Source organism: Amphiprion ocellaris, chromosome 7, assembly GCF_022539595.1.
Source record: "Amphiprion ocellaris isolate individual 3 ecotype Okinawa chromosome 7, ASM2253959v1, whole genome shotgun sequence".
NCBI lineage: Eukaryota > Metazoa > Chordata > Actinopteri > Pomacentridae > Amphiprion > Amphiprion ocellaris.
Window position 1 is genome coordinate 14,552,120 of NC_072772.1, and position 23,046 is coordinate 14,575,165.

The 23,046-nt window shown below is 41.0% G+C and overlaps 1 protein-coding gene across 10 annotated transcripts in view; it reads right to left on the reverse strand.

The window, feature by feature from the left end:
• The window catches only part of kirrel3b (kirre like nephrin family adhesion molecule 3b), a 157,430-nt gene that overhangs the window by 58,828 nt on the left and 75,556 nt on the right, over positions 1-23,046 (reverse strand). For all 10 annotated transcript variants that reach the window (XM_035948618.2, XM_035948616.2, XM_023271161.3 and 7 more), the window contains exon 2: positions 4,570-4,719. In XM_035948618.2, coding sequence (XP_035804511.1) covers positions 4,570-4,719 — 150 coding nt within the window. The remainder of the gene's footprint in view (positions 1-4,569; positions 4,720-23,046) is intronic.

Consider the following 23,046-nt stretch of genomic DNA (forward strand, 5'->3'; position numbering starts at 1 on the left):
TGGTGTTTTACTGCAATCGTAAAACGGAGCAGCTCGAGTTTGACTTGTTTCAACATCGCTCTGTGAAATGATTTATAGTTTAATAATGCAAGACAGCAGAGCAATATCCAGGAGACCTGGGTATTTTACACAAGTCAAGCGAGATGGTTTTAAAGATATCCCCTTAACTATAATCGAAATATGCATTGCACGTGTGTTGTGGTGTCTATCCCTCCATGGGGGCAAATAAGCAGGAAGAAGAATGTTGTTAACTTTAAAACTTTATGGGATGTTTCCCAGGCTTTTGGAATTGCTCATCTCTGAAGATCCCTTTTCTTTTTTCTCTTGCTCCATGTTTGTAATTATTGTGGATGCAGTATGTGGAATGGGAACAGAATGTCTGTTCATAAAAAAAGTACTAAAAAAAAAAATGTGAAGGATTTCCAGCTGAGAATTGCTTTCTTTCCTCCAGTGCTCCTTATGTAATTGATCAATGATGAAACTCGAGGATTGGATGGGAGAATTTTACAAGAGAACAAGACCAGACTTTTAACAAAGCCTCATTCCAGCTTTGAGCTTTGTAAAAGAAAACGTCACGCTTTAGACTCACATTTGCCATTTCCTTTCCAGAAAAAAAAGTCATTCAGTGCCCATCCAACTGTTGGGCTACTGCCGACAAACATTGGTGAGTAAGAGCTAGCCAATGAGTCATAGTCACTTCAGAGATCCCTGAAAACTTGAGTCTTTCACTGTAAAGGATTTACAGTCCTATTATATGTTTTAGCACCCAAACGGAACAGAACAGACTGGGCAGCCTCATAACAGCTTTTAAGTCCTTGAATTGGTACGAAAACCCATCGTATGCTCAAAGTCCAATTACTGACTGTTGCTTCATTGAATCTGGTAGCCTTTAATAGAGCATGAAGTGGACCTCATTATATGCTGGTGGGGTGAGTTACAGCCGATTAAGCCACTCTCTGAATTTCATCCTCCTATGTGTAGCCTTTAATCTTACAGGTCCATACAGTAGGAGGACGCAAAACAACAACAACACAAAAAAAAACGGCAAAACATTAAAAAAAAAATTATAGCTAGGGGGACAGACAAACAGACGAAGGCCAAATAAGTTGTAAGCTAGCTAAAATGAGCAAAGACCAAAGAGCTGTCGGTCAATGTTTTGTGAGGAAACTTGTCACAGAGGTGATAAAATTTCTCCTTTCTTTGAGTTTCTAATGCATGTTCCACACAGAAGAGAAGTGGGTTTGTGGTAAAACAGGTTGCAACAGGGTTAACAGAGATCCGATCACATCTAATAGCGTCCATTAATAGCATTAATAACCATTGACTTAAAAGAAGCTGTCTGCTTTTTCATGCTCAGAATAATGTCTAAATAGAGGACGCACCATAATGTGCACAAGGTCACCCAGAGAACCATTTTGCTTCAGTTTTATGTTCATTGATGAGATTCAAGGCAATAATGTCTTTGCAGATCACAAGGGTAATGATCATTGCACAAATCTGAATGATGCGACCTTGAGTTGACTCCATTCTACTTGGCTGGTGCTTAACTGTACCCGCCCCAAAAACAGGATGTACTCCGCACTTTGTTTTGCTTGTCTTAATTGTAGCAAGGTATAAGCGTGTAAATTTGAGCTACACAAACAGATGATCTTGCCAGTTACCTCATCTGTGCCTCTGGCAAACTAAGAATAATTTTGCTGTGTGAGGACGTGGCTGTGTTCCAGTTTCATCTCCATGCATTAGCTGGATCCAAGAGGAAAAGTCATTTGCATTTGTGGTGGATAGTAAATGATATGAATGTTATAATCTCATTTTCAAAGAATATCAACTGTAATGTCTTTTGTCACCTTATAAGCACCTTGATCACGCATTTTGTCAATATGATTGAAATTACACTGGCGCACATGAAGACTGATCACCTCGGCATATGTGATGTGTACCTGTAAAGGGCCATTGATCTTAGATCTCAGCGAATTTCAAAGACACAATGTGTTACCCAAAGCAAACAATGTAAAATAGGCCCATTAAGGAGTAATGAATCCATCAGGGGGGAATGGATTTGTCTTGAGGCTGAATCAATGGTGTACGTGCATGTGTGTGCATGTGTGTGTGTGTGTGTGTGTGTGTGTGTCTGTGTGCATGTAACTATACGGACACTTGAGGCGTGGCCTAATGATTTATAGCATTCACCTAGAACACGTTTCACACAGTGTAACCACCAGGGGATAGAAACAGGTTTGCTGCAGCTGTGAACAGGTGACTGGTGTTCAATTTGCTCTCATGAGAGGCAGGAGTGACACACACTGGCTTCTAAAGTTCTGCTGTCATTTTCTCTCCTCAAGGGCTCATTCTCCTATATCTATAAGTGCATGGCATAAAAGTAGATGCACATGTCCCTCTTGCACACAGAGATAATTCACTTATTACTGTTTTGTCTATTGTCGGCATCATCATGTGCAGCAGATACATTCTATGTCATGCATATTCATGACATTGATTGGTATGTCGAGCTGCTGTGGGGCTACTTTACTTTTCTTTAATTAGAGTGGAAAAGCGTGACACAAAAGGGAATGGAGAGGAAATTCAGGGACAGATAGGAATCATTGGCTTTTGTGCTGTGATTTCTTGCGCTGAATGGTGAAAGAGTTCTCTCAGTTTAATCACTGCTCCTGTGAATGGAAACAGGTCCCAGGCGGAGCACGCTGCCAACGCAGCTTCTTTCTATGAATAGCCGAGCAGACCTATATTATTGAAATGCTCCGTGCAACATCTGATTCGTCGCACTTTTCATGTATACAGCTGCCACTTTCCTTTCATTGTGTACATCTTGCAGCGATGTACCATCACTCTTTTACTGCTGCATGCATTACTTGTTTAGGTAGGCAGGAGTGATAAAAAAAAAAAAAGGACAGCTGTGGAGCGCTTTATTTTGAAAAAGCGTCATGTGTCTCAATAGAAGGCACTCAGCCACTGTCCGTATCACACCGTTGATTTTAGCAACATATTCTCTCCAGGCAGGCGGCTATTCCTCTTCATACAAAATTCTGCATTTTTAAGCCTGCATCTTAGCCCTGATTATTCCTCCATGAGAAGGACAGAGTGGTTGTGGAGAGGCCCTGGATTACTTCACCCCATCCATGACTGTTGAACTACTCACAGATGTGCTGGTGAAGGGTGATCTACTGTATTTCCCTTGAGTGTAGTGACCCAACATTCTCTTTTTTTCTTATTTTCTTCCTTCCTCTGACTTTTCCCATTGCTGAAATGAGATTTCATCTTGATTATCTTGTCTTGTTAAATCAATAAAAATAGAAGAGGATAAACATCTCTGCTCCAATCTGACCTAAAATAAAACCGTGCTCTCTCACCCTCTCTTTCATTCTATCTCCAGCAGTCATAAGTACTCTCCCTGTCTGCCTCTTTTTCCTCCAAAGGAGACTTGAAGACTGCAGGACTATTGTTTACAGCTAGCTCTCAACCTCCCCTGGGCCTGATAAGGACCTGGAGAGAGAATAGGATGGCTTTACTGTGGCTCTATCAGCCACTGAGGTTTAATTACAGACCACATCAGTGACAGGGAAGGCCTCTATAAGCGTTTGCTAAAGGTCAAAGGGTAGCACACCCCCAATCTCTAGTGCAATACATATTTAATCATTTGTGATCATAAGAGATGTTTGTGTTTTGAGAATGGCCACAGTTGGATGTTGTGTCATTGTGCCTTAAATTGCCATGAAGATCAGATTTCTCAGGGGCCACATATAGGAGGTGTGTGGAGCAAATTAAGGAGCTCTAAGATGAAGACTGTGGTCTTACAGGATGATGCATCCTGCTGTGTGTGGAGCGATTTATGGTGTATACAAATGGATCTCTGGTTTGGGAAAATTTAACGATCATTTCAATAAATGATGCAGGCATACAACGCTTTTATGGATTTCTTTTTTTCAATAGCTAAGTGCTTCTAAAGGTTGTAAATGTTTATTTAGAGTTGTTATGTGTTTCTTTGAAATTCATCAAAATCATGAATATAGATCAAGTCTGGATTGGTAGAACAATGGCCTAAATGACAGCACAGTAGTCACTTTTATTCCAAATTAAACAATTAAGCCAATTATGCAGGAGGTGCAGTGTGATTAGAGGACACTAGCTACTCTTCAAACAGCCATTTAGCAGCCTGAAGCACCAGAGAAAGACCAGTATAGCTGCTGATTTTGCATTTAATTTGGATTTTTTGTGCTCCTCTGCCAAACTAAAAACAGAAGAGATTTAAGCCGGCATATAACACAGAGATGAAAATGAATTTTTGATTCTGTTTGGTCATGTTGAGTGATATAATTATTACGCTTGAAATGTAATTCTTCTTTTTAACACACTATTATGGGACCTCTTTTATCTGTCTATGGAGTGATGTACTAGGCAGGGGGTAGCTTGTTGACATGTGGGGGCTTTAGATGACAAAAGGCAACCATTTGAATGCGGCAGTTATATTACAGAGTGCAATTAATAGAGGAAACAGAGGTGTATAGTGGAATACAGGGTGACGTGGTTGGGGAAATAGATGCTGCTCCTTACCAGAGAGATCTCTGCCCACTCCCAGTGCCAGGCCGTCCTTGATCCACAGGACAACACCGTGGTATCCGGGGATAGTGCACGGTAACGTCACAGGCTGGCCTGCAACCACCACCAGGTCCTGTGGCTGCTGCGAAAACATGGCTTCCACTCCTCAAGAACAAAAAGAGAAGGAAGATGTTAGGTGTGACCTATTTAAATCACTATGTTATTTTAACATAATCAAGACAAGAGGGCACAGAAAACTTGAGATCAAAGGGGAGAATAAGTGAGGTTTTACAAACACCTGCTTTCACTGCTCTGAAACGCTGAATAGAGGGAAAAGGGAGAGAAGTGCACAATATGCCTATTTCCACCAATTTCACTCAAACCTCTTGTCATACTCATGTTGAAAGAATCCTAAAGGGTGATATACAAATGTGGCACATCCTTTTACTATTCATGATACAGAGACAAGATACTGTACAGGCATCAGAGGTGTCAGTGAAGCACCAGGACTGAAGCACAGGCTAAGAGACAGCCATCACAGCTCAGCTTGGTTCATTTATGAAGGATGTCACTGTACAGATGGGCTGGGCCCATACACACCACAGCAGATAACACAATCTTGTCTGCCAACACTGCTCTAGCGGCATACATTAACTCAAGCTCACACCCATGTATTCCAACTGTGCAACTGCTATTAGCTGCACTCCTCTACTGCGTGTTCAGGCGGAAAGTAGTGTGCAGTGAACTCCATTAGAGGCAAAGGGTGTGTTAATGCAGAGGGGTATGGTAGCTGTGGAGGTGTGTGTGCGTGTATGTAGGGAGGTGTGTGTGCGTGTATGTAGGGAGGTGTGTGTGCATGCGTGTGTGTGTGTGAGGGGTGGGTGGATCAGAATGGAAGGTGCAGAGTGGTACTGATGTGTAGTTAGAAACACTGGCAGGCTGCCTATCAACTAAAGCCTACAAACGCTGACATGCATTCATACAGACACTCTCAGTCTGCTTTGCGAGCACAAATTGCGGCGAAGGTTTAAACGTGTATCTTGCTCTCACACACTTCACAAAGACAGTTTTGTTCACGGTTATTTCTTATTTCAAAACTTCTAAGTTCAATTGTTTGGATCAGAGAGTCGAACTTTTTCCCAATCTGCTTAACATCCTGCTTTCTCCTTGATGCGTCTATATCACACACGCAGGCACACGTTTTCTACAAACCGGTGCTTGTTTTGCCATTAAGCCGAAATGGGCTCTCGCACGCATTTTCTCATCTTAATCATATGCAAATAAAAAAGCTGATACAAGAGTACCATGTAGTGAATTAGAATAATAAACACAACGAAGACTGCATGGGACGTGAAACCGCATTTTCATCTTACATCTTGATATTGCCCTGCTTCCTTGTGTGCTTAGCTTCCAATTCAAAGGAAATCCTTCACGATTTCAAACCACAAACAAAGGAAAGATTGTCGTCATACAAGACTCTGATTTCAATTAAGGAGGAAAATGCCACTGGAGTCCAAAGTCTTTTTGTTTCTTTCCAGCCTTGAACTTGAGTTCCAGGGGATGGATAGCTTTTTTTTTTCATCATAATTCATGCACTCTGTTCCCTGGCTATGCAACACACACATGAAAACACACATCCATGTACACTGCCTCATTGTAAAACGCATCTATCACTAAACCTGCACTGAGAAAAGAAATAAAACTGTGCTGTATCTCAAAGCATATAATGGGCATTTCTTCATGTTGAGAGTCAACACCTGGCTAACTAGATCCTTTTTTAAATGCTCATGTACGTTTGGTTCATTCTGTCTGGTTGAGGCGTTATCTCGCCACATGTAGTGCCCTTCAGACCTAGACAGCTTTGTTCAAGTCCGACTGTGTTCCCACTTGAGGAGCTTATCTCGACTCCTCCCTGCTACAGAGTCAGCACGCACATGAAACACGCCAACATATACACAGCTGCTCAACACATCTATTGTCTCGTACACAAAAACTGTGCAAGCAGCAGAGATGCCTCTATCGGCCAAATCATGACTAAGATTGTCCGACAATTCAGGCTGTGTTCTAATTGATTTGTCTTCTGGCAGAACACATGCCGACATACTTTCTATATGCCACCTATATAGTCACTCTTGTCTTCCTTTTCTGGACTACCTAATGAAAAAAAATGCTTCTTGTCATGTTGTCACTTACTCAATTCAATTCAATTCAATTCAATTCAATTCAATTCAATTCAATTCAATTCAATTCAATTCAATTCAATTCAATTCAATTCAATTCAGTTCAATTATTCTCTTGTACAATTAGTGACATGATTGCACAGAGACATATTTTAGCTGAAACCATTATTTAATAATAATTCTGGGTAATGCTTCATCTTAAAACTATTGTAAATATTATTTAATTTCTAAAAAAGTATGCTGCTGATTTTGTGTAGTAAAATCAATGTACTCGTCATGCATGGGGATGTCACAGTCTTCTATGACAGGCCTACAAAAGTAAAGGAAGCACATTTAGTATTTCCCTGATGAACAGAGAGAAAATAAGGCTTTATATAGACTTCCATTTTTATATTAATAGAAGGCCTGTTGAAATCCGGTGAAGATGCCCTTAAGGAAAAACCCTGCGCTGAAAGACATAAACGTTTAACTGGCAGGAAGGGTCAAAAACACAACATAAATAAGCTGTATTATGGTGATCCAGCAGTTTTGGGATCTTGACCCACATTGGCAACTTGAAATAAATCTACGACATTATTACACTGGCATAATAAATTGCTACAATAACGCTTTAAAATGACCATTAACTCAAAGCTGAAGTATCCTGGCTGTTACGCAGCAATAAAACTAAATGGATGACACAATAATTATGGAGACTAATCAACAACAACCACCACCAGCAAATTAGATTTCAGTCTGAGCAAACTCCAAGGCTGGTCTCAAACAAGAGCGGCTGTCAGCGAAGAAAACATGGTCTAATGCTCGAAACCCAAATTCACAGGACCTTGAAAGTGACTTCATATCTGGTCAATGTGAATTGGTCATACCTCTGTATTGTATTGAGCAGATATTCTTAACAAAAACCACATTTGACCAAAACTTTTTACTGTCCTCTGTCCTCAAAGGACTACTAAAACACACTGGTGGTGGGGGGGGGGGATCAAATACTTAATACCAGCTTATACTTGTCACTTAAGCAGTTCAAAAGTGACCTCCTTCATTCAATTTAAAGCCTGGCTGGGTTTTGCAACAAATGTGTCTTCATAGGGACATAGCAGTAGAAAAATGGGGTGATGTGTGAGAGAAGGCTGGGGCTTACATCAAGGTGGCTAGATTCATTCATCCATCCATCTCCTGTGCAACAAATAAATCTCTGTCACATCTGCCAGATTTATCCTTCACTGGGCATCACAGTGTTGGCAAAAAAAAACAACAAAAAAAACCAAAAAGCGCCTCATAATCTACCTTGTCTTTATTCTCTGCCAGGCATGGCACGCAACAGAGCGAAGACAGCCTGTCCCCTCACTTATTCATGGGAAAATATTTTCATAACTGAAAAAGCGCAATTAAGAATCAAGCACCTCGCTTTAGTCCTCGTCGCTGGCAGTAATAAGAGGGGAGGAGGGCGATTGTGCTCAGGTGCCCACAGAGCCGGAGATCCGCATTAATAATGCTTTAAAAAGCATCCTAATGGGGTTTATGAGAGAGCTCGGTTAAATAAATAAATTTATAAATAAAATGAAATGGAAAACAGTCTAGACATGCCAATTTGCTGCGAGTCAAATGGGCCTTGACTTCATGGGTTAGGTTCTGTAAATGTGTGGGCACACGGAGCAGAAACCGGCACCTTTTGTCTGTCGCTAGAGACAACAAACAGCCCCGCGGGTTTTTTTCTCACTCAGCAACAGCCAAACCTGCACTACGAATAGAGCTACAAAAGAAAAAGTTAACTACTTAGTTTGTTTTCACATAATGTCGGAAAACATTAGTGACAACAGTGGAGACATTTAATTTTTTTACCTCAGCTCTTTGGATCTGCTAAATAGAGCATTGTGCTTTTGCTCAAAATTTCCGAAGAGCTTATTCACGTCTTATCTAACAATTACCTTTTCTTAAAAAAACTGAAATTTTGATAGTACAATCACATACTTCAAATAAATGTGTGAGTTCTGGCCACGGCTAAAATGCAAAGTCTATCTTGAAGAATTAGAAGGGATTTTTCAAACAGTTTCAACAACTTCAACAGAATCACTACAACATGAGGAGTTACACTGCATGCACTCTTAACAGGCATTTCTGACTGCACACTTCATAAACTAAACCAGTCGAGGTTACAAAGGAAACAAAATCATTCACTTGCAGTTATTTGCATTAAAACACGAGTAACATATTCTATCTCCATATATTGCTTGCCTGTTACAGTGTATGTTTTTTGTGGCCAAAATCATGACTTGTGATGGGTTTGATTGAATACTCTGCATTTGGGGGGCTGAGGCCAGAGATCTTTGACAAAGAGTGCCTAGTTGTTACAAATGTAGTAAAAAACCCGATAGTTAAAAACTGTGCACATCAGAGCCATATTCATAATGTGGACCGGCACTTTGCATTGCCTAATGTTGTCATTTCACTTCAGATAATTTGTTTACCATTGGACGGCTGCTGCATTTCCACACACTCCAGCACTATTTTCCCCTCAGTGCTAACTGCCCCCAATTTCATCGCTCTTTGCCAATCAGGCTTGGAAATTACCATTACGGACACACATCCAGCCCACTTCAGAGAAATAATCAGCATGCTGTCTGTGCGGCATGTGGCCACACGGCACCAAAGCTTAGCCCAGGATCATTATCAAAAACTATTACCCCTCTGGCCTGGGCATTTATACCAGCAATTTAGAAGCACGGGAGAGCTTCAGAATATGGAGGATCGCACGGGTTGGTCATATGTGTTGTTATTTGGTAGCCAAGGACCACAGTTTCTTTTTTATGACACTGCTGCTGGTAGTTTTCAGTGGTATCCAAGTGGCAGTACTGCAGAGAGGAACAGGTGTGAGTGAGGGGGGGTATTTTTATCTTCTTCTAATGCACTGGTAGTGTTGCCATAGGTGACAGCCTGCTTGTTAAAGGTGTGAGGTTAGGGACTAAATCAAGTTATTTTTATAGATTGTATTGCAATGACCACTAGGGCCTAAGTTAAATGAAAAATACCGTCTTCTCTCCCTGCAGGGGACCCAACTCGTCCATTTGTTTAAACCACACAAAAGGGATGAACCCCACTGGAAAGAGAAAAATACATTTTATATCCATAAGACCAGACTTTTTGTTGTCTGTCCTTTCCAGAGCTCCACAAATTATGACCAAACACTTGTAGAAAGACTTCAGTGGTCCTTAAATCTGACCCGTTGTTCAATATAAACACAAATCCCCGTGCATTACGGTTATATGATAAATCTTTATCTCTCCCACATAACATTTGAAGATTGCAATGCACTTCCATGTCCTTCTTTACCAAACACAGATTTGTCATAAGGCTCCTCCATATATTTTCTCATTCTCAACATAGGTCTAATGGCCATGAGTTTTGCACTATAATTATTTGCAGCATGGTCATTAATTTGACAGTGTCAGTAAAGCACCACAAAAGAATGACTTCCATCTTGCCTGTGGTATAAGACTCCTTTTCGTGTTTGTGAAAATTAGTTTCAGATTGGTGATAAATGCATTCTGTAAAATGTCTGAAAAAGCATTTTGACAAATGCGGCAGAGAAAAAAAAAAGAAGCAAGCCCAATTTCAGAGGTGTTAAAATAATATTACTGCAAATGTGTGACAGAAACTTGGCAGGAAAAGAGCCAACTAATTACCAGACATAACCACTGAAAGTCATGCTTCAATCAAGTGTTTTTTTTTTCTTAGAATCTAATCTCAATGCAGAAGTCGCCCGATAATTCTGATTTGCAGTGATTGATCTGCTGCTTGTAAGTGTTCATTAAACCAATTAGATGGTCGTTTTCTTTATATCTGGCACTTTGAACTTATCAACACCATGATGTAGCATATTTCTAAGATCATATATTTAGTCCACAATAAATAGGGGTGATGCATGGCACATAGAGCCAGTGCACTACACACACACATGCATACATGCAGAACTGGACAGAATATGTCCCAACACGCTAAACTCACTTTTAATTTTGGGTGTGCAAGATAAAAGTGACTGAAGAGAAATACCTAAGCTCCTTTTATATAGGAAAAAAAAAAGAAATCAAACGGCATGAATGGTACAGTATGCAGTTACAAGAAGAGCCGGTCTACTCCTACAGCCAATGCACAGGAGAAGGCTTAGGTCCAGCTACCTTTTAGAAACTCAAGCCATTCTCAGGGATATTGCATTCCTCATATTCTGAAAAGATGAATTTACATGACACTGTGAACGAACGTCTACCTTCAGAGAGGAAACGAACAGCAGGAATGACAAGGCCTCAAATATTTGCCATAGTATTTATCATAGATTTGCTCTGGGTGGTACATGGTATTCACAGTAATGGAGTTTTTGTTTTTTCTGTCAGATGCTGGAATTTAAATTATCCACCCTGCTTTTTCACCAATATTTTAACACAAACCTTGACATGGAATGATGCAGTATTTCTCAGAGCAGTTAGGCTTTTGTTACATGGACTACTTCATTAATATAAAAATGTAATCCTTCAGACGCAGCTGCCAGTGTTATAACAATAGTAACAAACAATGAATATTTCATGAAGCTCTATCAAGCCCATTAGAGGAGGCATGTATTACTATCAATCTGTCTCCCTCATCAGAATGTTCAAATCCTTTTTTCTTGCCTGTCCACTTGTAAAACAAACACTGTATACAGACTGATAATACACCGAGCCTATCTACGCTGTGATGCCTGCCATTATGAGTGCATTTTGTCTGTGTGAATGCAAATTCATGAAGCAGGGAAGATAAACATCAGTGCTGCCGGAAGACACTGCATTTATGCCCTCTCTCACACTGTGCATTAGTGGAGCATGACAGTTGCCAAGGCACAATCAAGACGGATCGCCTCCAATGATGACTTCTAAAAATTACAAATGGCAACAGCGGGAAGGCCTTGCAGACATTCGCTTTATCATCAGCTACACGGCCTGAAGAAGTGCGATTTTATGGACATCAGAAAACTAAAGTATAGGGGGCCACAAAAGGTTTATTAAACCTCCCTAGGCTGCATCTTTTCTGGCAGAAATTTGCCATTTGTTCACGTACAATGGAGTGCAAAGGTCATCAAGGTATCATGACTCATGGAATGGATTCCTCTTCCATAATCGACAATAAAAAAACAAACAAATCTGTCTTGACCTCCCCTATGATAAAAAGAGAGTGTGCTTTAATGAAGAGTGAACCTCTTCAAGGTTGTCATGCTCAGAGCATTCCAAGTATTCTGAAATACAACAATGCGCACAAAAAAGTGTACCCATTGGATGCACAGTATATGAGACTCAGTATATAAAGGTTCTGTAAACACAAGACCCAGTCTGACCAGTGACTGTAATTACTGTTATAAAACAGCAACTCCTGGAGGCCGGTTTCCAAGGTAACTACAGTTCAAAGACAACAGTTCAAATATTCTAGTTAGCATAAATGCAACTGAACACCACATAACCCTCCTCCCTTGGCTGGTATTGATTAAAAAACCGTGGGGAAATGGAGCGACTCACTTTGCAAACTGGACTACTTTTTTAGAGTACACTTTTGCATAATAGGAAGCAGGGACATAAAAGACATGCAAATGAGTGAGGGAGATGGAGAAGAGAAGGAGTTTGCGAGTTCAGATGGGGCCTGATTGAACAGGAAGGGTCCCTTCTGTTTCTGTGCTGCATCATTATATCCTTTCTTTGTCCACTTTCCCCACTTCATCGCTGCCTGCATCTTGGCTAGCCTCTGTCGCTGGAGTATTTGTTCAAATGTTTGTTTTAAAGGGCTCAAAGGCAGCCTTGCTATTGTCTCGTTGATGACGTGTGAAGACTTCAGTGTTTATTGAGTGTATGGAAATCAAGCCACTTGATGATTCACAAAGGGAATGCATTTGTGCAGGGGAGGGACCTTGAAGGGTGTTCAAAGTGGGTCTACATTGGGATTGATCATGTTCATTAAGGAATGATGAGTATTTGAAACAGACTCAGGTGGCTGATTTGATGGATGTGGCGTGGAGAGGGTCTTAGTCCAATAGGGCACATCACATATTTTGAGGCACAGACCCATTTTTCTATTACATGATATGTCACAGTCACAGAAAGCTGCATTAAACGGCCTTTTGTCCAGCCATAACTCATATTTTGTACGGCTGACAAGATAAAAGTGTACCTTGACTTTCAAGACGGAGCATTTTTGTCTCTTTGAGTGAGATTAAATCAAGAGACAGATCAAAGCCTTCAGAAAATAAAGCCAACAAGGATGTATCTGTGTGTCTAGGAGGTTTAGGGAAGGTGTCCAAATTCGTATAGAGGTTTTAAAATGACTACATTCTTAAAAAAAAAAAAAAAAAAAAAAAAAAAAAAAAAATCTTGGTTTTTGTTCATGACCAGGTTCATATGAAATTGCTATAAAAACCTAACTTTATTATAATATACTTTGAATATTTTAATCATATCTTCATGTTGCCTTATTTTCCACAACTTGGTTGCAACCAAACATACATTGCATGCATTTGGTTTATTTTTTGTTCATATCTGTGCTACGCTAAAAAAGTGTTTACAGAAAAGGTGAACTGCAAGGTTTGGGGTGATGGGGATAAGAGGTTCCATAAATAAGCCACACTCACAGAAATACTTTGTCCAAGATAAGGCTCTTACAGAACAACAGTGAGGGCACTTTGAGTTGTTTACTAGTTTCAGCATCCCACTGAAGCGCATGCCATATCTGTCAAGGTATCTCTTGCAAAGCTATGCTGTACATTTTCTCTCACTCCATAAGCTGTGGAACACAGGCGTCAACATTTTGCTTTTTATGAGGAAATATTGGGCTACATAAGGCGGCGTGTTAAGTCTGCATCGTAGCTGGCAGAATGAACAAAGGCTCAGCGTGAGTGTGTGAGATGTAGAGAGCATGGAGAAACATAGGCTCAGCAAGTTTGCTATACCTGATCCACATCTTTTAAGTACAAAAGAATATCAGACAACACCCAGTGTCTTTGTGAGAATAGATAGATAGATATGGCTTCACCCACAATCGAATTCTGTGATAAAAAAAATAAAATACTGAGGATGACGGAATGGTAAGTGATGGTGTTTATTGTCATCTTGGCTTGGAAACACTCTTCTAATTGCAGTGCAGACAAAGCTATAGTGAGCTTTAGGAGCATCACCAACGGTCACCGTTTTCTAAAAGATTTTGTTTATTACATCCGGAATTTTAACAATCACCAAGACAAAACTAAAACAGTCTTCGGGAACAAAAAGGAATGCAGTCTCATTAAAAGCGACAATTTCATGAAGCTTTCTCTGACTCAGAATCCCCAGCCGGCAACATCCAGACAGTGGAGACATCCATTTTCCTCTCATCGTCTCCAACTATTTGCTTCCCTTGGAGACAGCCTCATCTCATTCTTCTTCGCTGGCTGCTGTGACATTGAAAGAGACCCCTAATCAAAACATTTGTCTTTCTTTCAGCCTGCGCTCAGACCGGTGAATGAGAGCTGACACCAGAGGGAGACGTATTTGTCCCAATCAGGGCCTCATCTCCGTGTCACCGCCGGGCGAGTGTTTCATCTCGACAGGGCACTGATGAATCCGCCACTTAGCCTTGATTTGGAGGAGCAGCTCTCTACTGCCAAAGTGCCAGGTTAAATCACAACGTCAGTGGCTCAGCCGTGGCCATTACAGGCAACGCAGGGATTTGCCTTTACCATAAATGCTCATAAATGTAGCAATAATCATCCCTACCTTGTGCATTGTCAAGTGAGCTGTTATAACAATGTTGTGTTTGTACTAAGAGTGGAAATTCTACTGCTTTTATGAGTGGCATGTAAATGTCTATTATCATTTTGTGTTGTCTGATCTCGTAACATGATTTACCCTGTAAATGTGATGTTAAAACCCTGTAAATGTGGAATTTGAGGATGTCTGCCTTTAGATGCAGACAGTGAACAGAGATGGCTGGACACCATTACAGAGACACTAGTCACAGTGGTGCTACCACACATAGTCACTTGTGACTCTTAACAAATCCAGAAGCTCAAAGCTCTTATACAGTTGCCACATAATATGCTTCACATATTAAAAGGCCACCTCACCACATTAGAGAACTCAGTGAGGTAACAATACCTGTAAAGGATATCAATCTGTTGTGTCTATTTAATGGAAAGGTGTTTCAAAAGGAGAGGTCTTATATGGCACAACATCCACTTTTTCTCCTTATTTGCCGCACTTGATCAAATTCCAAAACAACTCTACTGCTGGAAATCCATCTCGGGTTTGATTTTTTTAATGGATCACGGTTGCTACCTTCCACCAATAATAGGACTTTATTGGCAGTCTCCATTGTTCCATTAGAGAGTATTTAACTTCACCCCTGTCTGGTTAACAGGTTGTGAGGTGTCAGCTGCACTACCCATTAACACAGGTGATCAGGATGAGTGTCACACTCTGGATTAAACCAAATGCATGTACATCGCTGCAGGCCCTATCTGCCACATTAGTGAAAAAAGCTTTTTGGAAAAGTGGAGGAAGTCTTGTTTGTGTGTGCGTGTGTGTGTGTGTGTGTGTGTGTGTGTGTGTGTGTGTGTGTGTGTGTGTGTAGGGAGAGAGAGAGATGAGAGGCCAGCTCTCGCTAGCTACAGTACCTGTCAGACGGAGTGGAATGTTGTTACAAGACAAGGGAGGAAAAGCAGCTTTATCAAGGTGTGCAGGATAACACTGACATGAGATAAGAGACCTGAGTAGGAACTACATTATGCCACACCTTCGCTAAGAGGACTCTGTCAAGACAGGAGTAAAGAGATCCATTTCAGTGTGGGAGCCACCATAATACTTGACTGCAGAAAGCCATTACCTTTCAAGTATACACTCTACCTTTAAGTGCATATAAGGCATTAAGCAGACACTCTATCCTGTAATTTCATTTGGATTCCCAAAGCCTTTCTTTGAAATCTGCCCTTAAATGGACAAAAACATTATTTCCAGAAAGCTGTAGGCAATGTCTTTTAAAGTGGTGAAAAAGGGTAGAAAGCTGTAGTGTGTCTGGAATGGGAATTCCACTTTCATAAGAGGTGTGGTTTGCAGTGAGAACACTGGGCGAGGTGGTTTTCTGCAAAGTCTGTTCATCATGCTTGGAACTTGAGTTAGGCGCTCAACACTGTGTCCTACAGCGTCCTCTGCCAGTCCATGAGATTCTCCAGCAATCCATCACCACGCCCCAAATGGGACCACAAAACGTCTCCCTTTGGACTTGCTTTCATACCATCACCTCATACACAACACTCTTTTCATGAAAATCTCTCAATCAAAGCTTCATTTGCATTTCAAAGTAGCACTTTACAGCCATGGTGAGGACATAAAATCACATCTGCCTTCAAATAAATAAATGGGAAGTCAAAATGGTATAAAACATGATATAAAAGCAAGAGCTGGCAGAAAACTAAGCTTGTCATATTTTATGTCATTTACAGTACATTAGCAAATGCCATAAAAGTGCACAGCTGTGCGGGATGCAGTAGTCACAGGATTTAGGTGACTTAAAGCAGTAATATAAATGTGAGGGTAATGGTAGAAAAGGGTTTGCCAAAAAAGTCCATGGGCAAAAAGCCTAAAAAGTAATTGAAAATGCTTGCTTTTAAGTTCAACATTTTCTCCATGGGATCATGTAATATTCTAAACAGATCCATATATTTAAAGAGCTGTTTATCAAACTCCTTTTCTTAAAGGGAAGAAAATACACCTTACTGAGGCAAAGTGTTCTTTTTTTTCCTCAAGAACCCTTCACCTTAGCACTTCAAACATATTTTCAGGAAATGGTCTGCTTTCATCAGAAGTTATAAATCTTTCTCTTTGCAAATAAAGCTTTTTTAAAGCCAAAGACCATAACTATAGTTCATTTACAAAGACAGCAAAAGCTTTTTTTAAATTTCAAAAGCACTTCTGTTAAAGAAATTCAAGGGAGCAACTCCCTTCAAAACTCTAAATTCAATCTGCGCTACTAGTATTCATCCGAAACAGCCAGACCCAGCCAACCTGACCAGACTGTGAGGACTGATCCTATTGTCCATTGCTGTGGAATCAGTCACCAAATAGAGAAAGCATAGTCTTCAGCGGATCACAGGAGTGGTTTGATGCCAAAGCTCAGGTACCTCTCATCTCAGGTTACTGTCTCTCAGTGCTTCTGGTCTCCCCTGGGGCACTTTGCCACTTCCAACTCAGCATCCTGGTTACCAGACTGTGAATCTCAAGAAAGTTTCTTTTTTTTTCCAGCCTACTCTGTTCCTTTTTTCCACACCTCTTGAACTTTCTTTTGCCGATAGCATTGCCTGGGGGCATAATTCTGCTCCCAATTGTGGAAGAGCTTTGAACCCACACGCTCCTCCCATTGCTACCTCCAAACCCACACCCAGCACTGTCTCCTGCTTTTACTTTTTCCCATTTTCCTAATTTGGCGAAGTCTTTGCAAATTTCATTTTCACTGCGGGTATAACTCTTTAAAATATGTAGTTGAATCGTGTTTTTTTTTTTAACCTAGAAAAATATAAACACGGCACCGTCGCTTCATACAGCATCGCTTCCTCCACACTTTTAACTCAGCTGGGTGCTGATTTGACTAATGACTCTGACAAGATTTTACAAAAAGGCTGCTCGCATCCTGAGGTGTTTACAGAGGAAGCTGAGCTGTTTAAGAGTAGAGGTCAGACGTTATTAAGTCACTTTGTTAAACATGTAGACTTCACCAGCTGACTCCCACCAGCTCAACAAGCAATGATAAAGTGAGTGACTGAACAGTTCCCTTCACACTTTGTATCTTATTAACACCAGAGGGAAAAGGCAGGTTACTGCCAAAGTCTCTTACTCACAATTTAGCCCTAGTAGGAGAAGGTGCAGAATACAAAGGGGAGTCGAGAGAAAGAGGAGAGAGAGAGAGAGAGAGAGAGAGAGAGAGAGAGAGAGAGAGAGAGAGAGAGAGAGAGAGAGAGAGAGAGAGAGAGAGAGAGAGAGAGAGAGAGAGAGAGAGAGAGAGAGAGAGAGAGAGAGAGAGAGAGCATGAGGGAAGACTGAATGACCACTATGGGTTTTAGAGTGAGGAAACATCCTGAACTGCCTTTGCCTTAATGAGAACTCATTGGGAATATAGACCGTTACAGCCAGAATGCCAAGCATTAAAAGCAGTCATAAAAACTGTGCCATCTACCGTGGAGTTCTCTCCAGAGACTAGCTATACCTCATTATATCAAACGATCTTCCATTTAAACCTGTTCATGATCCAGGGTAAGTCCTCACCACCTCTCCACTTAGTGTGCGCGGCTATTGGGTTGTGGAGGCATATCTTAAACCGCTCTAAGTGGCGATGACATGGGTTCTAAACCAATTAGATACCCTCTCAACAAGAGGCAGTCATGGTCCTCAGCAGTTTTTACTGGCCACTTACAGACTCTTCTGCACTTGCTTTTTTGCCTGGTCACTGAACTGCCTCCGCGACACCAGCACTCGTGGCGTTACCCTTGGCTATTACCCTTGGCTGCCATTGCCTAGGTTGTCAGAGCTTTTGTCCCACAGCTGGGCAGGATGCCAGTTGCAAGACGGAAAATTCTGCAAGGCTCCCGCACGGACACACACAAGCATACGAACGTTATCAGATGTGCACACGATCTTACACGCATATAAATATGGACATGCACGCATATAGAAATGGAGTGCCGCTTTTGTAGACGCTAATGGAGATAATGTTGCACTATTAAAGGTCAGGTCAGGTGAGATTAGAATGGCTGCCCCGCACTGACAGTCTGACCTTTAGTAAGCTAGTCCTCGTAGTGTGACTTCTCTCCTGTTGTCTTGCAGCACCTCTGTGGCAGTGCCTTACCTACACAGCCCAGAGGCTTGTACTCTACATATGCGATCATGTGAAATGCCACCTAATCGCCAGTCTCAAGGCTACAAACAGCAATATTCAGCAATAGAATCTCTATCTTGATATGACTTGTGCAGTAAGAAAGCATCACTGTGGGTATTAACTCTTTTTAAGTTTGCAACGTGTCTACATAGATACCTGAAAAAATATGGATTGGACTCTTACCTGCAGTCTGACAAAAGGGCTATAAACGGACAGAGGAATGGAAAGGTGAGGCTGCAAGCACTGTACAGACAGTGAGTTTGTTTGCAATCCGTTGGAGTGAGTTGGACTGGCGATGCGACGTGATGCCCTTTGGGATGATAAACATCTGATTCTGTTATGCTTCTTGCAGAAAGTGCTAGTGTGTGCGTGCATAGGCATGTGTGTGTGTGTGTGTGTTTGTTAGTGTCTGAGCTACCTTTCAGGTGTGAATGAAGAAGAGTAGAGCTATGACTCCCAGGCACTTTTAGACTTTACAGGATGACAACTCTCTGCTGCACCTGGCTGCAGAGGAGCAATTAACATGTCACAACCTGAACCTTCTGTCCTGAGCTGTCTGACTCCCTGTGTGTCCATTTATTTCTTTCTATCTCTCTGTCCAGGCCTATCTTTTCACAGCTTTTTCCCCACGGCTGCCATATGTACCCCACAGATGTCTGAATAGACTCGGCCAATTCTGTGGAGCTTGATAGCAGGTGTCATAACTGTTATCAATTAAAAGAACTGGACTTGTGGTCAACCTTCAGACTGTAAACTACACGTATATAGTGTGATACATTTCTACATTCAGCAGCATTTACATACAAAACACCATATCCCTGACTAGAGATTAATGACCACTCACATCCATATGATGCAGTTGTCTCAAACAATTTATGTTTCGTTTTAAGCACCGGACTGTTCGGTACTGAATAGCAAATTGCTTCTGCCAAAGCCCTAGTGAGTGACAAAAAGGACCATAGACAGACTGAGTGTTTGCCTGATAGGAAAATTCTTGAGTACTGCATATTGGTGGGAATTCTGCCCGAAATGAGCAGAATGCATTAACATATATCCCTCATAGTGACACCATTATTAGCACTTTGTTCTTTTATACGTACATTTAACCTTGGCTGAAATAGTGCTGAATATGAGTAATAGGTTGCAGGTCCTAACCTGTGTGCTAGTGTTACCCTGTGTTAAAAATACCCTCAATTACATTACTGGGATAGAGCGGTATGCATAATGCCTCCCCATTAATTTACAGGTGCACATTTTTATGAATAATTGTTGCTGGTATCACTGCATTTCCAAGGTAATGACGTCGTCTTGCAGAGAATAAGCAAGGAGAGGGATGAGATGAATGAGATGTGACAGAATAATAGGGGTTGAGGCCACGGAAACCCTGCTCTTTCTACACTTCTAAAAAATAGCATTAGTTATAGAAGTCAACCCCAACTAAATTCCACTTCAACTGAAAGCACTCTAAATATAGAAAATGTGATAAATGGAAATACACCCTCTTCACTATCCAAGCACTGTGACATAGTATAAGCAGTTCTGAAAGAGGGAAAACAACCTATGCAGAAACAGAAACTTTATTAATCCCCGCAGGGAAATTGCTTTGTAACAGTTGCTTAAGATTGTGGGAGCCATTAAATTAAATTTAACGAATAAAAAAAAAACAAACATTAAATTAAATTTCAAAAAATAGCATCAAAAGAAGAAACTGAACTCAATGGCCAACTTTGTAAAAATAAAAAAAAAAGAAAAAGAGTTTCTTTTAGGTCGACAGAGCAGGATTTCTTCTGCAGCTGTCAGAATGACATGCCTAACAATGCACCAAATGTTACCACTATTAAGCCAATTGCAGATGTATTCACTGATCAGTATTAATCCTATTAGCTTATGCTTTATGTGTGCATGCCCACACACACACACATAAAAAAAGACTTAGAGAATCTATGCATTGGTGTGAGTCTAGCCTTTATGTTGTTTGTTTTGCAACCTTGAGAGGGAGAAAATACTTAAGTTTCCATGTGAACCAGATTAGCACACAGACTCCAGAAAGACAACCATAGAAGAGGCATTGTTGATGGCAGCGAGCAATTTTGAAGGTAACCAAGCTGGCTTAATCGGCATGTGATTCTATCAGCAATATAAAATAGAGTGCAGAAGAGCAGATGTGTGGTTTACAAATGTTATCCAGCACAACAAGGACAGACAGTGCACTTCTGCTTTGCTAATGGCTGTTTGTATTCACTCTCACATTTTGCTCTGGGAAATAGAAATGATTTATTTGCATTTTTGATCTATATGGGAGACTATCAAACATTGATGTTGATATCCCTCCAGAAATGTTGATCGAATAGCCTTCTTAGCCACAGTATATCTGCCAGCTGCCTCATCTGTGGGCAGCATGCATCAAAACTGGGTCTGACATGATGTGACTTTTCATCTGCGGGCTTTGGAGTCACATAGGTATAGATTATGTCCTCGCCCTCTTTCTCTCTCTTCTGTCTGTCTGTATTCACGCTCTGTCTCTCTTTCTCTCAAAGCCCAGAGCATATCATTTGTCATCTGGAGAAATTGTTCCTCTCTTTTTTGCCATCATGGTGGAGCATATTTTCCTGATCTCCAGGATCAAGGGGTTTTCAATAAAAAGACTCTATATCATCCAGTGACCCTGGCTTCATGCTGCAAGGCTCCTAATGAGCCCTCGGCAAACAGGCTGAGTTTTTTTCTTGTCTGTGCCAATTGAGCTGTGACCCGACTAAGGCCTTGAAAATCAAAGACATCTTGAGTCTACTCATTATTTACTTGTGACAGCTAGCAGAGAAACATGATTAAAGCGAGCCAAATGAAATAGAGGCGAGTAGAGAAGAAACGGCACCATTGCGATATGTGAACCAATTTTATCAGATGTTTGCTTTGCACTTCACCACAGCTGAAGGTCATAGTTGCCAATTAAACAGAAAAAACAGAGGCTGTTTATGGCACTATTTTATATTTACTGATGATCTGCGCAGACAACTGCAACACATTCATTAAGGTATTGTTCCCATCATACTAGAAGTGTAGCGTATGCGAAAGATGGAGAATATTTGTCGTCTTGTACGTCTCTGAGGCAGATGAACAGATGACTTGGCTGTGTCTGTACCACCATCAATCACTGCTGGGTTTGCGCATGTCCAACACCTTTAATATCTCAAAACGTCACTTTGTCCGTCACCGCACTGTGTCACATTGCTAAAGAACATTCAGAAGGTCAGCTCTCGACATGCTTCTCATATTCATGATGTGATGTTTAGGAAAGTCATTCCATTATCAAAAGGTTGAACGCATGAGTCACAGACAAAAACAATGAAAGTTATAAACTCACAAACACGACTCTCAGCCTGCTATTCTGCAAAGGGGACATTTCTGAACAAGTGCAGCAAGACAATTAGCAACAACAACAACAACAAAAAAAACAAGCTGAGATTACTCCAATCAATGATGTTCTCCATTTAGATAGATCCCTGATGAGCAAAAAAAAAAAAAAAAAATCAGAAACGTGTACTGGTTCAGTGTTTATGCACTGCCAGAGGAAAGAAGCTGACACTAGATTTTGTGTTATCAAAGCTCTGCTGCACAAGCATATGTTGGCACAGACAAACATACTTGCAAGACACAATTTATCCATTAGAAGGAAGCTTTCACATGTCAAGGCAACATGTCCTAGGGGAGAGGATGAACCAGACCTTCAGGGAACTTAGAAGGAGAGAGCAACTGAATCTGACTTGTCCCCACCGATGTGAAGAGGGCTTAATTAGGGCTTGGGCATTTCATTAAGGCAGCCATTAAAGTCAGCTTTGTTTAGTCCAACACTGGCATGCCACAGTGGGACACTTGAGCCATCACACACCCATGCACACGCATGGCAGTGCTCATGCAGTGGACCTGAACAATATGCAGTGGGGCAAATTCCTTTCTCTATAATTAATAGGAACCCATCCCCCAACCCTGCGGGTGGAGAATACATATTGTATCCTCCACCTGCTTTCCTTACACTCACAGGGGCCATCCGTCATTCTGCCTTAATGTGTTTAGTTGCACCACACAAGGACGAGGGATTTTGAATGAAATCATAAAGGACACTTATATTGCTGTTACATGCAAGAGGGGATCCCATATATCACACCCCAGTGTGTGTTCATTTCCAGGAAATGACTTGGGCCTTATGCTCTAATAAATGGTTGATCTCTTCCTCCATCTCGTTGTCTCCACCTCATAACCACATACAATATAGAAAGATGGTAGGAGGCAATAATGTAACTGTGTTATGTTACAGACAGGGATGCATTTCATATGGAACATATTCATTTTGCATTGTGTTATGATAAACAAAACATATCCTATTTCAGAAATTCATAATCCTCAC